Genomic DNA, 18,986 nt, shown 5'->3' with positions numbered 1-18,986 from the left:
GAATTGCAAGATTTTATGATAAGCTGATCATAATTTATTACTCTCCTCTTAGGAACCAATAAATGTATTACATTTAGAAGACTTGTAATGAAATTTACTAGAGCTGGTAGCCTTCATACAGTAGTTTTCTATTAGAAAATGCTGTCCAGCAGTCAGCCTAAAATATGTTTATATAGAAAGTTTGCATTAAAATTTGTGGAAATTATAAATTCAACAGATTCTGAATGATGCAAGGGCATCCCCAAAACTTGCTTTACCTTATCTGCCTCACTGCAGAATATCATCTATGGTGGGGATTAGAACTGCAGTTAAGATTTAAATAGGTACTGTAAAGTGAGAGCAAATGGGTAAATCTGTGGGTACTAATATGCATTTCATTTTTCTAGAAAACTTACCTGGAGGAAGTTTAAGGTCATCAAACTTTGCCCCACTTTCTTCCATCTGCATGTTTAGGGCTCTTTCTTCTTCAGCAGTAGCTCGAGCTCGTGCCTGAATGATGTGCCTTTCCACCATGTCAGCTTCTCTCATTCGCGTAGCATGCTCAGTACGAACCTGGTATGTGGATTAGTTAACAAATGTTATGACATGAATTGGAAAAATACATTTATCTCATTGGATAAAGAGAACAGAATAGCCTCATATAAGTGACAACCACAGAAAAGGTAATGCTAATTTGCAAATGCAGCTCAACTTCAATCTTAAACTAAGCAAATTCAGACTAAACAATTTGACATTTACGGTAAAATCTTTTTTAAAGATAATTTTATGTTTTGATTTTAGACCAAATATTAAACATGTTCTAATCACAATTGGACACCTGAACTATAGTACTATGATCATTATCAACAAAACTAAAGAAAGAATCCAATGTAAACCTCTATCAGTCAACTACCAACAACAAAGGGTTTATACACTATAAAATGCCAACCATAATTATAAGTGAATGGAAAAATGGAGGGATCATATTTTTTAGGCAGCTCTAGCATTCAAACTGGCTCTCTGTAATCTTCTGCTTCTGAAATATTAGGGCGGGTAATAAGGAAAGACATTTCCATGGATAAAAACCACTCTTTTTTTGGATGTATCCAAGATTTTGGAAACATCCGATAGTGAGATGGTACAGAGTGCCACATTATAAGCAAATTATTACTTACCTGCTAATTTTCGTTCCTGTAGTACCATGGATCAGTCCAGACAGTGGGTTATGTCCCCAATCCAGCAGATGGAGTCAGCACAAGCTTTGAGGGGGCGTATCCATATATACTACTACCCCCTCTGCAGGAGTTCAGTATCGAGTATATCAAAGCCAGAGTAGAAACCCCCGAAGGATCAAGTTTGTGGAAACAGATAATGAAAACAACTGCAAACATCCTACCAACTTGTAGGGAGCTGTGAAAAACAGCGAAAAGAAACGACTGTGAAGACACAGAACACTGCAAGCAAGAAGTAGCGCAGAGCTGAGCAGGATCAAGAACCCAAACGCGGTGGGCATCTGGACTGATCCATGGTACTACAGGAACGAAAATTAGCAGGTAAGTAATAATTTTCTTTTCCCTGTACGTACCTGGATCAGTCCAGACAGTGGGATGTACCCAAGCTCCCTAAATCGGGTGGGGTCCTGCGAGGCCTGCTCGGAGAACCTGCTCGCCAAAATGTCCAGAGACCGAAGAGGCGAGGTGCAGACGATAGTGCCTCGAGAACGTGTGTAACGATTTCCAGGTGGCTGCCCTGCAAATTTCCTGCGAGGATACCGAGCGAACCTCCGCCCAGGAAGCCGCCTGAGAACGTGTAGAAAGCGCTACGATTCCGGGTGGGGGAGTCCGACCCACCCCAATGTAGGAAGCAGCAATGCCGGCCTTCAGCCATCTAGCAATGGTAGTCTTCGAGGCCTGAGACCCCTTCTTAGGACCGGCCCAGAGTACGAAGAGATGGTCAGAGGTCCGGAACTCATTTATAGCCTCCAGATAGAGGCGCAGAGTGCGCTTGACATTCAAGAGACGGAGAGACTTCGGCTCTGAGGAAGAGAAGGACGGCAACTCCACCGTCTGGTTCACATGGAATGCAGAAACCACCTTCGGAAGGAAGGAGGGAACGGTGCGAAGCGAAACTCCAGAGTCGGAGAAACGGAGATAGGGCTCTCTACATGACAGAGCCTGCAGCTCCGAGATGCGTCGAGCGGAACAGATGGCCACAAGAAATACAGTCTTGAGAGTGAGATCCTTTATCGTTGCGCTGCGCAGCGGCTCGAACGGTGGTCCCGACAGGGAGCGAAGCACAAGGTTAAGACTCCAGGAGGGACAAGGGTCCCGTAACGGAGGACGCATATGCTTGACACCCTTGAGAAAACGAGCAATGTCAGAATGCTGTAGAAGAGAGCCCCCATCGCTCAACAGCGAACCAAGTGCGGCCACCTGAACCCGTAGTGAATTATAGGCGAGCCCTTTTTCCACCCCCGCCTGTAGAAACTGAAGGATCTGAGGTACAGAAGCCTTAGCGGGTCTCGTGGCCTGGCTGGTACACCACAGCTCGAACACCTTCCAGACTCGAACATAGGCCGCCGACGTCGATGTCTTTCGTGCCCGCAATAGCGTGGATACTACCGCCTCCGGGTAGCCCCGACGCCAGAGGCGGCGCCTCTCAAAAGCCAGGCCGCAAGACAGAAGAGTTCTGCCTGCTCGAAAAATACCGGGCCCTGATGTAGGAGCTGGGGGAGGTGCCCCAGCCTGATTGGCCCGTCGATCACCAGCTGTAGCAGGTCCGCAAACCAGAGTCGCCTGGGCCATTCGGGGGCGACGAAAACCACGGTCCCCTGATGGCTTTCTATTCTGCGGAGCATCCTGCCCACCAGGGGCCATGGTGGAAAGGCGTAGAGCAGAAGATGTGGCGGCCACGGGAGGACCAGGGCATCCACTCCCTCCGCGCCGCGCTCTCTCCGGCGACTGAAGAAGCGTGGAGCCTTGGCGTTGAGAGCGGACGCCATCAGATCCAAGTGGGGGGCCCCCCATCGATGTTGCATCGCTTTGTCGGAGAGAGACCACTCTCCGGGGTCCAGCAGTTGACGACTGAGGAAGTCCGCCTGGACGTTGTCCACACCGGCGATGTGCGAGGCCGCTAGCCGGACGAAATGACGCTCCGCCCATTGCATCAGCAGCGCCGCCTCGAGCGCGACCTGCGGGCTGCGCGTGCCTCCTTGTCGGTTGATGTAGGCCACGGTGGTAGCGTTGTCCGATAGGATTCTGACTTCCCGGTTCCGAAGAAGCGGGAGGAAATGTCGCAGAGCTACCCGGACCGCTCTGGTTTCCAGACGGTTGATTGACCACTTCGCCTCCACCGTGGACCACGTCCCCTGCGTGGCGCTTCGATCGCAGACTGCACCCCAGCCTGCTAGACTGGCATCGGTGGTCACCACCACCCAATTTGGCAGATCGAGGGACACGCCACGGGCCAGGTTCGGCGGATCCAACCACCAGCCCAGAATGTCCCTGGCATTCTGCGGGAGCGGGAGAATCATCTGGTAGTCCTGCGATACTGGTTTCTAACGGCAGAGGAGCGCCCACTGTAAGGTCCTGAGGTGCGCGAAAGCCCAAGGTACAAGGTCGATGGTGGACCCCATCACTCCCAGGAGTTGCAGGTAGTCCCAGGAGGTGGGCTCTGGTAACGCAGAGAACCGTCGTGTGTGATCCCGCAAGGATTGAGCTTTGTCCTGGCGCAGAAAAACTTTGCCCAGGAGGGTGTCGAAGGTCGCCCCCAAAAAAAACCCAAGCGTTGCGAGGACATGAGGGAGAAGTTCACTACCCATCCCAGGGAATGTAGAAACCGTACTACTCGAGTCACCGCTGAGCATCCATGATCGAATGACTTCGCCCGGGGGGAGCCAATCGTCCAGATAAGAATGAACCAGGATGCCCTCCTTCCAGAGAGCTGCCGCCACAACTACCATGATCTTGGTGAAGGTGCGCAGCGCCGTCGCCAATCCGAACGGGAGAGCCGTGAACTGAAAATGCTGGTCCAGAATTTTGAAACGAAGGAAACGGTGGTGGTCCGGGCTGATGGGGATGTGCAGGTAGGCCTCCGTTAAGTCCAGGGAGGCAAGGAACTCCCCCCGATGCACCGCCGCAATCACTGACCGGAGCGTTTCCATGCGGAACCGAACGACTCGAAGGGATTTGTTGACTTCCTTGAGGTCTAGGATAGGCCGGAAGGAACCGTCCTTCTTTGGTACGACGAAATAGATGGAATAGTGGCCCGAGCCCACCTCTCCGAAGGGCACGGGCGCAATAGCGCCTATCTCCCGGAGTCTGTCCAGAGTCAGCTGCACCGCTCCTCTCTTGAGGTCCGAGCCACAGGGGGAAAAGATGAACCTTCCCTGCGGGGGGCGGACAAATTCCAATGCGTAGCCGTGTTTTATGGTATCCAGGACCCACTGGTCCGAGGTGATCCGTGCCCACTCCGTGTAGAAATACGTTAGTCGGTCCCCAATCCTGGGGACAGGGGAGTGGGCGAGACTGGCATCATTGTGAAGACTTGGTATAGGGGTTCCCGGTTCCGGGAGTAGTGCGTGCGGGCAGACGCCCGCGAAAGGAGCGCGACAAGGGCTGAGACCTAGGGGCGGATGACCGGGAGCCCGCCTGTCTGTATCCCCTGTAGCGCCGTTGCGCTCTGGCTCTGGTCCGAGAAGAAGAAAATGCTCTGGATGGTCGAAACCTATCCTCCGGCAGCCGATGAACAGCGTTCTCCCCCAGGGACTTGATGATCTGATCCAAATCCTCCCCGAAGAGGAACTTGCCCCTGAAGGGAAGAGAGCCCAGACTCGACTTAGAGGACGTATCAGCCGCCCAATTGCGTAGCCACAGTAGTCGTCGTGCTGCCACTACCGAAACCATGGATCTTGCGAGGACCCGAAAAAGGTCGTACGAGGCGTCCGCCCCATACGCCACTGCGGCTTCTAGCCGATCTGCCTGGGCAGCCTCATCGGACGGCAGGTTCTGAGACGTGAGGAGTTGTTGCACCCAAAGGAGACTAGCCCGCTGGGCAAGCGAACTGCACATCACCGCCCGCATACCCAGAGCGGAGACCTCGAAAACCCGCTTAAGGAAAACTTCCAACTTACGATCCTGTGTGTCCCGCAACGCCGCACCTCCCGTCACTGGGATAGTCGTCCTCTTCGTGACCGCCGACACTGCGGAGTCCACCTTTGGGACCTTGATGAGGTCCAGAAAATCTTCGGGGAGCGGGTACAGCTTTTCCATAGCCCGGCTGCTCTTCAGGGAGGCCTCCGGGGTGTCCCATTCCCTGGTGAGAAGTTGTAAAAACGAGTCATGAATGGGAAAAGCCCGAGCCCTCGGCCGGAGTGCCGCCAGGACAGGATCTCCCTTCCTTGAAGAAGTGACGACAGCGGGAGCTACTGGGGCAGGCGGGTCTGGTGGTGGGTCCAAATCTAATTCTTGGATGATCTGCGGGATGAGGTCGTCCAGCTCTTCCCTCTGGAAGAGGCGTAGGGTACGCGGATCATCCCCCTCCTGCGTGCCGTCCCCTTGTCCCCCGTCCGGGAGGTCAAGTCCATGTCCCGCTGGGTCTGGCACCGCCCCCACTGCCGCGGGCGTGGATCGGACCCAGGTAGGAAGGCGGGAGGCCCCCACTCCCGGAGGGTCGGGGGGGGGCCGGCGTCGAGGGCGACATCTGAGGGATCTTAGGAGGGGGGGTCCCACAGGTGCTTCCAGCCCCTGCAGATAAGCTGTATGCATGAGCAGGGTAAACTGTATGCATGAGCAGGGTAAACTGATCACATTACCCCAATACTCAAAGAACTCCACTGGCTCCCCATCGCATCCCGAATTCTCTTCAAAATTCTAACCATAGTGCACAAGTCCATCCACTCGCACAATTCCAATTGGTTGGATGAACCCTTTCGTCCTATACGCACTGAACGACCCACTCGCACTGTCAACAAAGGCACCCTCTCCATTCCCCCTTTGAAAAAAGCCCACCTCTCCTCTACTAGGGACCGTGCACTATCCATTGCAGGCCCTAAACAATGGAACGCCCTCCCTACCACTCTCAGGCTAGAGCCATGTTACGCCAAGTTCAGAAAAAAACTTAAAACATGGCTCTTCCGACAAGCCTACCCTGATTAAGTACACCGACTTCTGCAAGTATCTTGCCTACGCCTTGTATATTCCTGTAAATAGTCCGTTGCAGTTTTTATTTATTGCTTTAATTCCTCCACCTCCTGCTCTTTGTATACTCCTCCTTGTTCGCCCTCCCTGTTCATTGTAATTTCTACCTTTAAAGTTACATTGTAAACCGGTATGATGTATGCATACTAATACCGGTATATAAAAGTTTTTAAATAAATAAAATAAATAAATAAACTCCGGAGAGAACCCCGGCCTGCTCGGGTGCGCTTCGGGGGCGACGTGGTTCCTGCTCCCTGGCTCTGGGTGCTTGGTTCCTGCACCAAAATCGGGGGAACACCCCCGCTGGTAGAGTCCTCCAGGGATCTGTTCTCCCTCGTGGCCTCCAGGGATCCGTTCCCCCTCGTGGCCTGCGCCTCAGGGTGCTCAGAATGTAAAATGGCCGCCGTTCCCGCCAAAAATGGCGGAGTGGCCGGCCCGCGCCGCCCGGGCAAAAAAGAGAAATCAGTCAGGGACTGTGAGGTACCTTCCCCCCCGGGAAGGCATCGTGCACAGATGCCCTCCCGGGAAATCCGGGACCCCGGGTCTCCGCAGGCCGCACAGCGGGACGACCGCGGCATCGGGATCGCTGTAGGAGAAAAGAAAAAGCCACGGGGGGGGCCACGCGCACAAAAGCGCTGCTGCGGGGGGGGCCCGGTCGGCCCGCACTGCCCGCTGTCCGAAAATAGAGGAGGGTGCCGCGGGGGGGGCCTTCCCGGCCACACGACCCGCCCCAGACATCTTTCCCTAAATGGCTCAGCAGCCCATGAGGAGCTGTAAAATGGCCGCGGGTGAGGGAGTAAAGAGCGAAGAGGCCAGGTCCACCGGCTTTCGCGGGCACCGGGGGCTGAGCTGTGAAGGAAAAAACTACAAAGGAAAAACAAACTTACCCCTGGCTGCAACGAGAAATAAACAGCAAGGCCGCAGAGAAGAGACAAGGAAGATAAGCCACTCCCCAGAAGTTGAAAGAACTCTGCCTTTTTTTTTTTTTTAACTTAATACAAACTTGATACAAACTTGATCCACAGAAAAAGACAACAACAAGCCATAATCAAGCAAGAAAGTGAAGAAAAAGGAAAAGGAGGGGAAGCCTGATTCCCCTACTCGCATCTGCTGGAGTCAGAAGATACTGAACTCCTGCAGAGGGGGTAGTAGTATATATGGATACGCCCCCTCAAAGCTTGTGCTGACTCCATCTGCTGGATTGGGGACATAACCCACTGTCTGGACTGATCCAGGTACGTACAGGGAATAACCACTTTTCTTTTTGAAACTGATCGAGACTGGGTGTTTTGTTTATTTTTTAAACATAGGATGGAATTATTTCTGACTTTAGCCATAAGAATTTACCCAGACTTTTCCAAATCAACACAAAAGAGGAGGAAACAATTTCTTTCACTTAGAGCAAAGGTTCTCCAAATAGGGGTAACTTATTGTCTCAAGTATCCATGTAAATGTTGTATAGGATACAAGGGTAAGTCCTTTGTGTTCTATTCTCCTCCTCAATTATCAATCTTTTTGAGTGATAAAACACAAGTGGGAGATCCTGAGTTAGAAACTCCGTAGGTGCCATATGTTCAATGAGCCCTATATTGTGTAAAATACGTTCTATGGTACATTATTGATAAGATAAATTTCTTTGAATTCCCATTTATTTAAATTGTCTCCTTATAATTGAGGACTGAATAAATAGCATTGTGGAAGTTATATTTTGATAACTATATCTGTATAGAATTTATGCTTTATAACCAATGCTTTGCCTATTCAAGATGGATCTTGTATTATTACATGTTAAAATTGAATAAATAGTAAATAAAAAACAAAACAAAACACTCTTTTACCCATGGAAATGGGCTGTTTGATTATTGCTCATCTTCTGTGTGGGTAAAAGTACACGTGTATATCATCTACCAGCATAGACTGAAACTGTTCCCTCAAGTGGAGTTAGGTTGGAGGAGGCATGTAGCTTTACATGTTTAAAACTACATGCATTGTTTTAGCTTTAAAAAGTATACGCACAAAAAGCAGGTGAAAATTTATATGGGTACTTTTGAGAGAGGTGAGAGTAAAAGCAAAATTGCTGCATAGGTTTGAATTCATTGTTGCAGCAAACTGCATAAGTAAAAACTACCCGTGGGGTTTGCAAGACTGTGGATAATTTGATTATCTACTCCTTAAAAGTAAAAAAAAAAATTAACAATATAAAAGCATGCAAAAATCAATCTTAAAGATAGTAAATACTATAAAATGAAATAAAAAGAGAATGATGTTTTTTCTAAACAGTTGCTCTGGAGGTGACACATTCATAGGTGTATTCTTCATCATCTAGACATCCACAAACTCTTAACAAATTTCCACCTTCATGTCTAACATAGCAACAGAACTTAATTCTCTGGGCCACTAGACAAATGCTCAACAGAAGGAAATGCCAATTGTACTTTAGAATTTCAAAACTGATGTCGATTTTATAATCACCAGTAGTAAATTTAATTCATTAACAATATCTCAAAACATTTTATATATATCTATTTCTCAAAAAATGTTTTGAGATATTGTTAATGAATTAAATTTACTACTGGGGCTTTTCTTTGGAATGTTGATGATTGGATAATCCCCAGAATACATTGTGAATTTGGGCTGTTATTGATTGATTTTATAATCACCCCATTATTGGTAGAATAATCATCCCTTTGTAAGGATTCTCACATTACAATAAGGAGTTATCATACATTCTACCTTAGATCATTTATCACAGAGAATCACTAGTTACCACATCAAACTTGAATCATACAAATGTTATTTTTGCCTTACATCCCAGGTTCTCAAAAAGGGCAGTAGTCAGGGAGCAGGTGAGCAGGTGAGAGTATTTGGGTAAAATTATGAGTATAACTTTATCCATTTATTAAGCGGGACTTATCCAAATAAGCCTGCCATGGAACACACCAGGATAAAGTTACATGTATAACTTTATGCAGATAATTTTAGGACAAGAATTTTTCCGACCAGACTTATGCGCACAACTTTAGCCAGCGAGGGCTTAATATCTGCGGTTACCAGATAAAGTTTAGTCCTGTGCCTAGAATGCCTCCAGCATCGTCTCTCTTTATCTGGATAAATTTTGTATGCACAATGAGCTGTGCGCACAAAATGTCTCCACTCAACGAGGGGGAGATATTCAAATCTTGGTCTCTGGCTGGCTAGCTAGCTGTAAATGTTAGCTGAACAAAGTCTTTGAATATCGACTTCACAAGGTTTCCATAATTACTGTTAATTACCATATGCCATAAACACAGATCATCCCCTAAGTTCATCTAATCAACAAATGCATTCATTCTAATAATGAATACATTCCAAAAACACAGAAATCCATTCATCAGGCAGACAATCACAAGCTCAGTCAGTCAAAATGCCTGACTCATACAGATTGCAAATCTAGCTCACTCCAATTGTATTAAACTTCCTGGCATGGAAGATTGAACCTGCAAAGATCTCATTACAGTAGTAACATCTGTGTCAAGACCCCATTTTATTTTGGTAGGCAGGGAAAGCAGTAATAAGAGGAGAGATAATCTCCTATGTGGTCAAAAGACGGAGGGATTCTGATAAACAACTGTTGGCTTTGGCTTTTCTCCTCTTATTACTACTTTCCCTGCCAGTACCACAAATAACTTTAACTACAGATGCATCCACCTTGGGTTGGGGAGCGCACATAAGCAACCTCCAAACCCAAGGGACTTGGACAAGACTCGAAGCAACATTTCAAATCAATTTCTTGGAGCTTCGAGTGATACGATATGCACTCTATGCGTTCAAGGACTGCCTTTCACACAAGACTGTTCTAATCCAAACGGACAACACAGTGGCCATGTGGTACATCAACAAACAGGGAGGTACGGGCTCGTATCTCCTTTGTCAAGAAGCTGCACAGATTTGGGACTGGGCCCTGAGCCACTCAATGTTTCTCAGGGCCACATATCTAGCAGGCATTCACAATGTAGTGGCGGACAGACTCAGTCGTCAATTCCAACCACACGAGTGGTCCCTGGATCCTGCAGTAGCATCCAGAATATTTCAAAGTTGGGGTCAACCAACAGTGGACCTCTTTGCATCACCTCTGAATTACAAAGTGCAAACCTTCTGTTTCCTACACCAACAGAAGAACCAACCAGCCAAGGACGCCTTTGCTCGCCCTTGGAACTCAGGCCTACTTTACGCGTATCCTCCGATTCCACTCATAACCAAAACTCTAGTGAAGCTACAACAGGACAAAGGGTCCATGATACTCATAGCCTCTTATTGGCCTCGACAAGTCTGGTTTCCCACACTTCTAGACCTCTCAGTCAGGGATCCCATTCGTCTGGGAGTAGCCCCCACTCTCATAACTCAGGATCAGGGCCGATTGCGCCATCCCAACCTCCAATCCCTAGCCCTAACAGCATGGATGTTGAAAGCTTGATCTTATAACCACTCAATATTTCATCCAATATATCTCTAGTGCTTATAGCTTCACATAAGCCTTCCACACGAAAGAATTACTCTTCCAAATGGAAGAGATTCACCCTGTGGTGCAGGCAAAAGACTATTGATCCTTTTACTTGCCCCACAACTTCTCTTCTAGACTATTTATACCATCTTTCAGAATCTGGTCTCCAGACTTCATCTGTAAGAGTTCACTTAAGTGCAATCTCTGCTTACCATAACAAAATAGGAGATGCACCAATATCTACACAACCTCTTATCACCAGGTTCATGAGAGGTTTAACTCAATTTAAACCACCAATTCGGCCTCCAGTCACGTCATGGGACCTGAACTTGGTTTTAACAAGACTCATGCGTTCACCTTTCGAACCCATAGATTCTTGTGATCTTAAATTTCTCACATGGAAAACTATCTTCCTCATAGCCATTACATCAGCTAGGAGAGTAAGTGAGTTACAAGCACTGGTCACATATGAACCTTACACTAGGTTTCTACATGACAGAGTGGTTCTCCGAACACATCCAAAATTCCTTCCCAAGGTAGTTACGGAATTCCACTTGAATCAATCCATAGTCTTACCCACATTCTTTCCAAGACCTCATTCTCATCAAGGAGAAAGGGCCTTACACACCTTGGACTGCAAACGTGCATTGTCTTTCTACATAAATCGCACAGCAGTCCACAGGAAATCTTAACAACTTTTTGTTTCTTATGATCCAAACAAACCAGGTAAAGCTGTGGGTAAACAGACTTTATCAAACTAGCTAGCAGATTGCATACAGTTTTGTAATGAACAAGCAGGCCTTTCTCTACAAGGGCGAGTAACGGCACATGCAGTCAGAGCAATGTCAACCTCAGTAGCACACTATCGTTCAGTGCCAATCCTTGACATATGTAAAGCAGCAACATGGAGTTCTCTTCACACTTTTGCAGCTCATTACTGCCTAGATAAAGAGGGACGACAAGATTCAACCTACGGACAATCTATCTTAAAGAACTTGTTTCCAGTTTAAACCCAACTCCTTCTACATCCAACCTGCTGTGATCTTCGGCTGATTCATTTCCACAACAATACTTCACTGTTGCTTCAGTACAAAATGACTCAGCCTCTAGCTTGCTAATCACCCATATGTGAGGACTAGCATCCTGCTTGTCCTGGGATAAAGCAAAATTGCTTACCTTGTAATAGGTGTTATCCCAGGACAGCAGGATGTAGTCCTCACAGAACCCACCCGCCTCCCCGCGGAGTTGGGTCTCATACCTTTTATTATTTTATTTTTTGCTAAAGCTCATTGCTACATAAGAGACTGAAGAGAGACACCTGTGACAGAGAATATCATAGCATGCTGGGCATGCTCAGTGGCCTCGAGGGGCCAGTCAAAAGTTTCTAGAAACTTTGACAGAAAGTTTTCCCGCACTAGGGCTTCGTTGATGACGTCACCCATATGTGAGGACTACATCCTGCTGTCCTGGGATAACACCTATTACAAGGTAAGCAATTTTGCTTTTTCTCACGACCCCATCAACTTCCTTAAATGCCTTGTTAGTTCTTTTCTCTAAATTTGGTAGATTTTTCATTCTCAAATTAAATATGGTTAAATCTGAAGCTTTAGTCTACCCACCTTCTCTATCAACATGTTGGGGAAGTGATTTTCCACTAAAATGGGTGGATGGGATGTTTAAGTATTTGGGATTATTTTTTTATCTACCAACCCTGCTGATCTTTATAGCCTTAATGAGGCCGCTTATTGGTGCATACTAAAGAGAAATTGGTGAGGCAGATAAATCTATACAAGATAGTATTATTTCCCAGATGGCTTTATGTTTTACAAAATTTACCACTGCATTTACTAAAAAAAGACCTTATTAACTTGGACTCTTTACTTTCTAAATTTATTTGGCAGGGGAAAAAAATGCATCTCCCTATCCTGTTTAAAGCAGGATTGGGGGCAAGGTGGGCTGGCCTTGCCCAATCTAGCAGAATACAATTTAGTTAGCCTACTGCACATTATTCATGACTGGGTCTATAATAAATCTGTTTGTACCAATTTAGAGGGAGATAAATGTTATGTGGCACCCCTAGATTTAAGGTATGTTATACATGCTCCGGCGAAGAAGCTACCTCACAAATTGACTACTGATACTTTACTGTCTCCCATTCGGTGAGCATGGCAATATTTGGCACAATTTTATCATCACTCCTTTACATGCACACAATTATTATCCATACAAGGTAATTCCGATTTCATCTCAGGCAGTCAATCAAAAGATTTTAGGAAATGGACTAATAGTGGGATCACCCAACTACAACATGCACTGTCTGAAGAAGGAAAGCTACATACCTTTGCTACGTTAAAAGACAATTATGGATTTACAGATTCGAGCTATTTTTCACACCTTCAGATGAAGTATTACGCTGCCTCTTTGCCTACTCAGGATTTACAATTTACTCTTTTGGATACCTTGGAGGACCTTTTTTGCCCGGATTCAGACAAATGCTCTGTGTCTAGACTGCGGAAGAAACTGCGAAAACACTCTCCTCCTTTGGAGTTTACCTCTGTTGCTACTCGTTGGACTCGGGACAGAGGTTTACAGATTACGGAAGATATGATTGCCTTCAGTTTTCTTCACATAAAGGACCTTTCAGGGAACATTTCTTCATTATAAATTCCTACAATGAGCCTATACCTCACAAGTGCAAGCATTTCGGGCTGGCATTACAGCGTCACCACTCTGTTTATGTTGTCATCAGGACCCCGGCACTTTAAGCCATGCTTTCTGGTTTTGTTCATTTTCTCAGTAATTCTGGTCTCAAATTATGACATACCTCTCCAGAATCATGTGGTACCCAATACCGTTGCGTCCAGAAGCTATTCTTTTTGACCATCTTTCCTTGATACATTTCAAGTCCAAAGGAGAAGCCTTGTTTTATTGTAAAGCCTGCTTACTGGGCAAAAAAGCCATTTTATTGGCTTGGAAAGATACTGTAGGTCCATTGTTCTGGCGTTGGCGTAATTTGCTGCGTGATCTTCTCTTGATGGATCACAAAGCATCTCAGCAATCTTTTAAGATAGAGGTCTTTAAAATAATGAGAGGTGTTGAACAAGTAGATGTGACTCGGTTATTTACACTTTTGGATAACAGAAGGACTAGGGGGCAGCCCATGAAGTTAGCAAGTAGCACATTTAAGACTAATCGGAGAAAATTATTTTTCACTCAACGCACAATTAAGCTCTGGAATTTGTTGCCAAAGTATGTGGTTAGTGCAGTTAGTGTAGCTGGGTTTAAAAAGGTTTGGATAAGTTCTTGGAGAAGTCCATTAACTGCTATTATTCAAGTTGACTTAGGGAATAGCCACTTCTATTACTGCCATCAGTAGCATGGGATCTTCTTAGTGTTTGGGTACTTGCCAGGTACTTGTAACCTGGATTGACCACTGTTGGAAACAGGATGCTGGGTTTGATTGATCCTTGGTCTGACCAAGTATGGCAATTTCTTATGTTCTTATGTTCAGATAATAAGATGATATAAACCAGGACAAGATTAAATTAATTAGACTTATCAGAAGAAGATGTGTTCACTAGGTATCACTCCAATAAGCAATCTATACTTGATCTGTTTAGTTTGGTGAAAGAGGATCTCTAGAATACCACTCAGAGAAGCCATGCTTTACCAGTAAACATAAAAGTTACCACAGCCTTGGTCTTTTTAAGCCATAGGAAGTTTCCAAGTCACTATAGACAACACTACTGGCATGACTAGGTTAGCCACAGCACATTGTATAATTCAGTTTATTACTGCTCAATTTATTACTGCTCTGTGCAGAAGAATGAATGACTATATATCCTTTCAACTTACAAGACAGGAACAACAAAAAACGAGGGCCTTCTTTGACATAGCGGATTTTTGATCAATGATTGGCACTATTGATTACACACATGTGGCATTAAGGCCTCCAATGCAGCATGAAAGAGCTTATAGGAATAGGAAAAGTTTACACTCTATGAATATGCAGGTTGTTTGTAATGTCCCGGCATCAACACAGATGTCCGTGCCAAGTATCCTGGATCCTGCCATGATGCATATATTCTCTCACAGTCTGGACTGGCAAAAGACATTGCGAGTGGATATATATCAAGGGTCTGGCTCCTAGGTACATATCAGCTACCAGACTTCATGTACGGGTTGTTATTTGCATAGCATTGTTTCTATAACCTGATGAACAAAAATCTTGGGACACACATTAAAGCAGAGTTGCTTACCTGTAACAGGTATTCTCAGAAGCCTGTAGGATATCAGTTCTCCTACAAGGGTGACATCATTTGATGAAGCCCGGCATGGAAAACTTATCTCAAAGTTTCTAGAACTTTGTCTGAGCCTCACTGAGCATATCCATGCAGGGTGTCTTCAGTCTAATAATTTAGCAAAAAGAACAATCATGAAGTGGAGACCCAACCCCATGGGAGGTGGGTGGGTCCTGTGAGGACTGATATCTTGCTGTCCTTGGAGAACACTTGTTACAGGCACGCAACTTTGCTTTGAAGATGGAAGACTTTACACATGGGCTAATCCCTTGTTACAGGGTACCCAACAAAAAAGGGAAAACAAAAACAATGCCTACTGGCAAAACAACAACATTTTTATTGGCAACAGATTTTTATCATACTGTATATACCCTAAAGGGGAGCAACCTGGAACAAAAACAACAGGCCATAGGTGGAAACAGAGTTGGGTTCTACACCTTAAGATCCAGAGGACAGATTGGCCAAACATGCAATTGCATCAGACATCCCTGTCCAAACAGTAATGCAATGTGAATGAGTGGACGGAACTCCACATTGCAGCCTTGCAGATCTTCTCCATGGGGACTAATCACAAGTGAGCCACTGACACTGCCATGACACGGGCGGAATGAGCCTTGGCATGGCCAACTAGATTCAAGCCTGTCTGGGCAATAAAAGAAGATGCAATCTGCTAGTCAATTGGAAAGTGTCTGCTTGGCAACTGTGATCCCCTGCTTACTCTGATTGAAAGAAACAAAATGCTGAGTGAACTTTCTATTCTGTCTGCTGAAGATAAAAGGCCAAGGCTTTCTTGCAGTCTAAACTGTGCAGGGCTTATTCATCTTGCTGAGCATGAGACCTGAGCAAAAAAGAAGAAAGGATAGTTGACTAAGATGGAATTCCAACATCACGTTAGGCAAAAACTTAGGGTGCATATGCAAGACTACCCTACTTTGAAAAAACGTAGTGTAAGATGAATAAGTCACTAAGACCTGATGCTCACTGAACCTGCATGCTGAAGTAAGCACCACTAAAAATATGAACTTCCAGGACAGGTACTTCAGGTCACAGGAACACAGCGGTTCAAAGGGAGCTTTCATCAGCTGGGACAGAATGACATTAAGGTCTCATGACACAAGAGGTCTGACAGGGTTCAAATGAAGCAGACCCCGCAAAAAGGTACAACTAAAGGCTGTACAGTAATGGGCATCCAAATGGCAGATGAAATTTAATGTGGACAAGTGCAAGGTGTCGCTTATAGGGAAAAATAACCCTTGCTGTAGTTACATGATGTTAGGTTCCATATTAGGAGCAACCACCCAGGAAAAAGATCTAGACATCATAGTGGATAATACTTTACAATCGTCAGCTCAGTGTGCTGCAGCAGTCAAAAAAGCAAACAGAATGTTAGGAATTATTAGGAAGGGAATGGTTAGTAAAACGGAAAATGTCATAATGCCTCTGTATCGCTCCAAGGTGAGACCGCACCTTGAATACTGTGTACAATTCTGGTCGCCATATCTCAAAAAAGATATAGTTGTGATGGAGAAGATACAGAGAAGGGCAACCAAAATGATAAAAGGGATGGTACAGCTCCCCTATGGAGGAAAGACTGAAGAGGTTAGGGCTGTTCAGCTTGGAGAAGAGACGGCTGAGGGGGGATATGATAGAGGTCTTTAAGATCATGAGAGGTCTTGAACGAGTAGATGTGAATCTGTTATTTACACTTTCAAATAATAGAAGGACTAGGGGGCATTCAATGAAGTTAGCAAGAAGCACATTTAAGACTAATCGGAGAAAATTCTTTTTCACTCAACTTTAACTCTGCAATTTGTTGCCAGAGGATGTGGTTAGTGCAGTTAGTGTAGCTGGGTTCAAAAAAGGTTTGGATAAATTCTTGGAGGAGAAGTCTATAAACTGCTATTAATCAAGTTTACTTAGGGAACAGCCACTGCTATTAATTGCATCAGTAGCATGGGATCTTCTTAGTGTTTAGGTAATTGCCAGGTTCTTGTGGCCTGGTTTGGCCTCTGTTGGAAACAGGATGCGGGGCTTGATGGACCCTTGGTCTGAACCAGCATGGCAATTTCTTATGTTCTTACCTTCTACATGGTGATGATAAGCCCAATAGCACTAAGATATACTCTGACCACGTTAGACTAAAGTCAGCTTCAGAAAGATGTAGAAGACAGTCAGGCTGTTTTTGTGTTGAATAGGAGAAGGGGGTCTAAGGCCCTTTGCTCACACCGAAACAGTGACTATGGGAATGCAATCAAATAATATTAATTGCGGAGACATCGGGATGTGCACCTTTACGTGTATGCTTTTCTTGCGTAAATGGGCCGCCGCCACTGCTAGGCACATTGTGAATAATTGGGGTGCCAATAAAAGTCCGAATGGCAGGACCCAGTATTGAAAATGTTGATGACCCACCTGGAAGCGAAGGAACTTGCGATGAGGAGGGAATTTTGGAATATGAGTGTAAGCGTGTTGAAGATCCAGAAAACAGAGCCAATGTTTGAAGAAGGGGAAGCATGGTGCCTAAGGACACCATCCTGAATTTCTCTTTTCGTAGAAGTTTGTTGAGATTTCGGAGGTCTAAGAGGGGAAGAAATCCTCCTGTTTTCTTTGGAATGAGAAAATAGTGGTAGTAGAATCCTCTGCCCTGCTGAGGTCGGGGAACTTGTTCTACTGCCCTGGCTCTCAGGAAGGCGGATTTGCAGAAGAGTGGTATGATCCTTGTGTATCCAAAGAGATCTTGGTGGAGAGTCTTTGGGCACTGTGAGAAAATCCAGATGATAACCTTGTGTTATTATAGATAGTACCCATTGATCTGTGGTGATATTTGACCAATTGTGTACAAAGAAGGAGACTCGGCCCCCAACTGGTATATTGGAGATTGGGTTTGTGTAGTGGCTGCTGTTCTCTGGCTGGTTTTCAAAACCCCGATGCTGGGACTGTTTGAGGAGGAGGCTGGGGTCTAGATGGTCTTGTTTGTCTGGACTGAGCTCTCTGTGATGGTCTTCTTTTTCCACGAGGTGCAGGAGGATAATACCTTCATGGTCTTTAGTAAGTTTTCCTGGTGTCTTTTCTGCCTTAACGTTTTGCAGAAGATGGAGTCTCTGCTGGAACAGTAGAAAGTTGTCGCAGTGTCTCATTATGTTCTTTGAGCTGCGCAACAGCATCTTGTACTTTTTCTCCAAAAAGATTGTCCCCAGTACAAGGAGGGTCTGCCAACTTGTCCTGAACCTCAGGCCTGAGATCAGAAGCCTTTAGCCAAGCCCATCTCCGGGCGCTAATCCCTGTTGCTGCCATTCTACAAGATGTTTCAAAGAAGTCATAGGCAGCATGCACTTCGTGCTTACCTGCTTCCAGGCCTTTATGAATAATATTACTGAAGGCAACCTGGTGTTGCTGAGATAGAGAATCGATAACTCCTGCATTTGTTTCCATACGTTTCGTTGGTATTGCGTCATATAGATTTGATATGATGCAATTCTGGAGACAAGCATGGAACCTTGGAACATTTTTCTCCCAAGACCATCTAAGAATTTTTGCTCCTTGCCAGGAGGCGTGGATGAGTGAGAGCGGATTCTTTTGGATCTTTTTTGGGCAGACTCCACCACTACAGACTGGTGCGGGAGTTGAGGCTTTTGAAAACCTGGTATGTGTTGGACCAAGTAGGTGGCGTCAGTCCACTTGTTCACTGGTGGAATTTATTTATTTATTTATTTTTAGATTTTTATATACCGGTGTTCCTATATGAAATAAAGATCACATCGGTTTACATTGAAACAGAACATGAAAATTGCCAAAAGGCATTACATAGAACAAGGTTATGAAACTTGGAACAGTGTACATAAGTTCAAAATTTAACAATAACGTTGTAACATTGATGACCAAAAGATAAAGGAGAAAAAAAAAAAAAAAGACTTAAACAATTAAGTTGACAGGTCTTATTGAGCATAAAAATTATAACGTATAAGTGAGAAAGTCTCAAGTGTCCTGCAGCTATGTCCTGCATAGAATTGTCCTGCATAGAATATGTCC

General features: G+C 45.5%; 1 protein-coding gene across 1 annotated transcript in view; it reads right to left on the bottom strand.

Annotated features, from left to right (window-relative positions):
* DLEC1 (DLEC1 cilia and flagella associated protein) overlaps positions 1 to 18,986 on the bottom strand; it is a 778,557-nt gene that overhangs the window by 699,259 nt on the left and 60,312 nt on the right. The window contains exon 4 of the mRNA XM_029587026.1: positions 396 to 552. Within this exon, the coding sequence (XP_029442886.1) occupies positions 396 to 552 (157 nt within the window). The remainder of the gene's footprint in view (positions 1 to 395; positions 553 to 18,986) is intronic.

This window comes from Rhinatrema bivittatum, chromosome 2 (genome assembly GCF_901001135.1).
Source record: "Rhinatrema bivittatum chromosome 2, aRhiBiv1.1, whole genome shotgun sequence".
In the NCBI taxonomy this organism is placed as follows: domain Eukaryota; kingdom Metazoa; phylum Chordata; class Amphibia; order Gymnophiona; family Rhinatrematidae; genus Rhinatrema; species Rhinatrema bivittatum.
The sequence above is the reverse complement of the archived record's forward strand: the minus strand, read 5'-3'. Positions and strand labels throughout refer to the sequence as shown.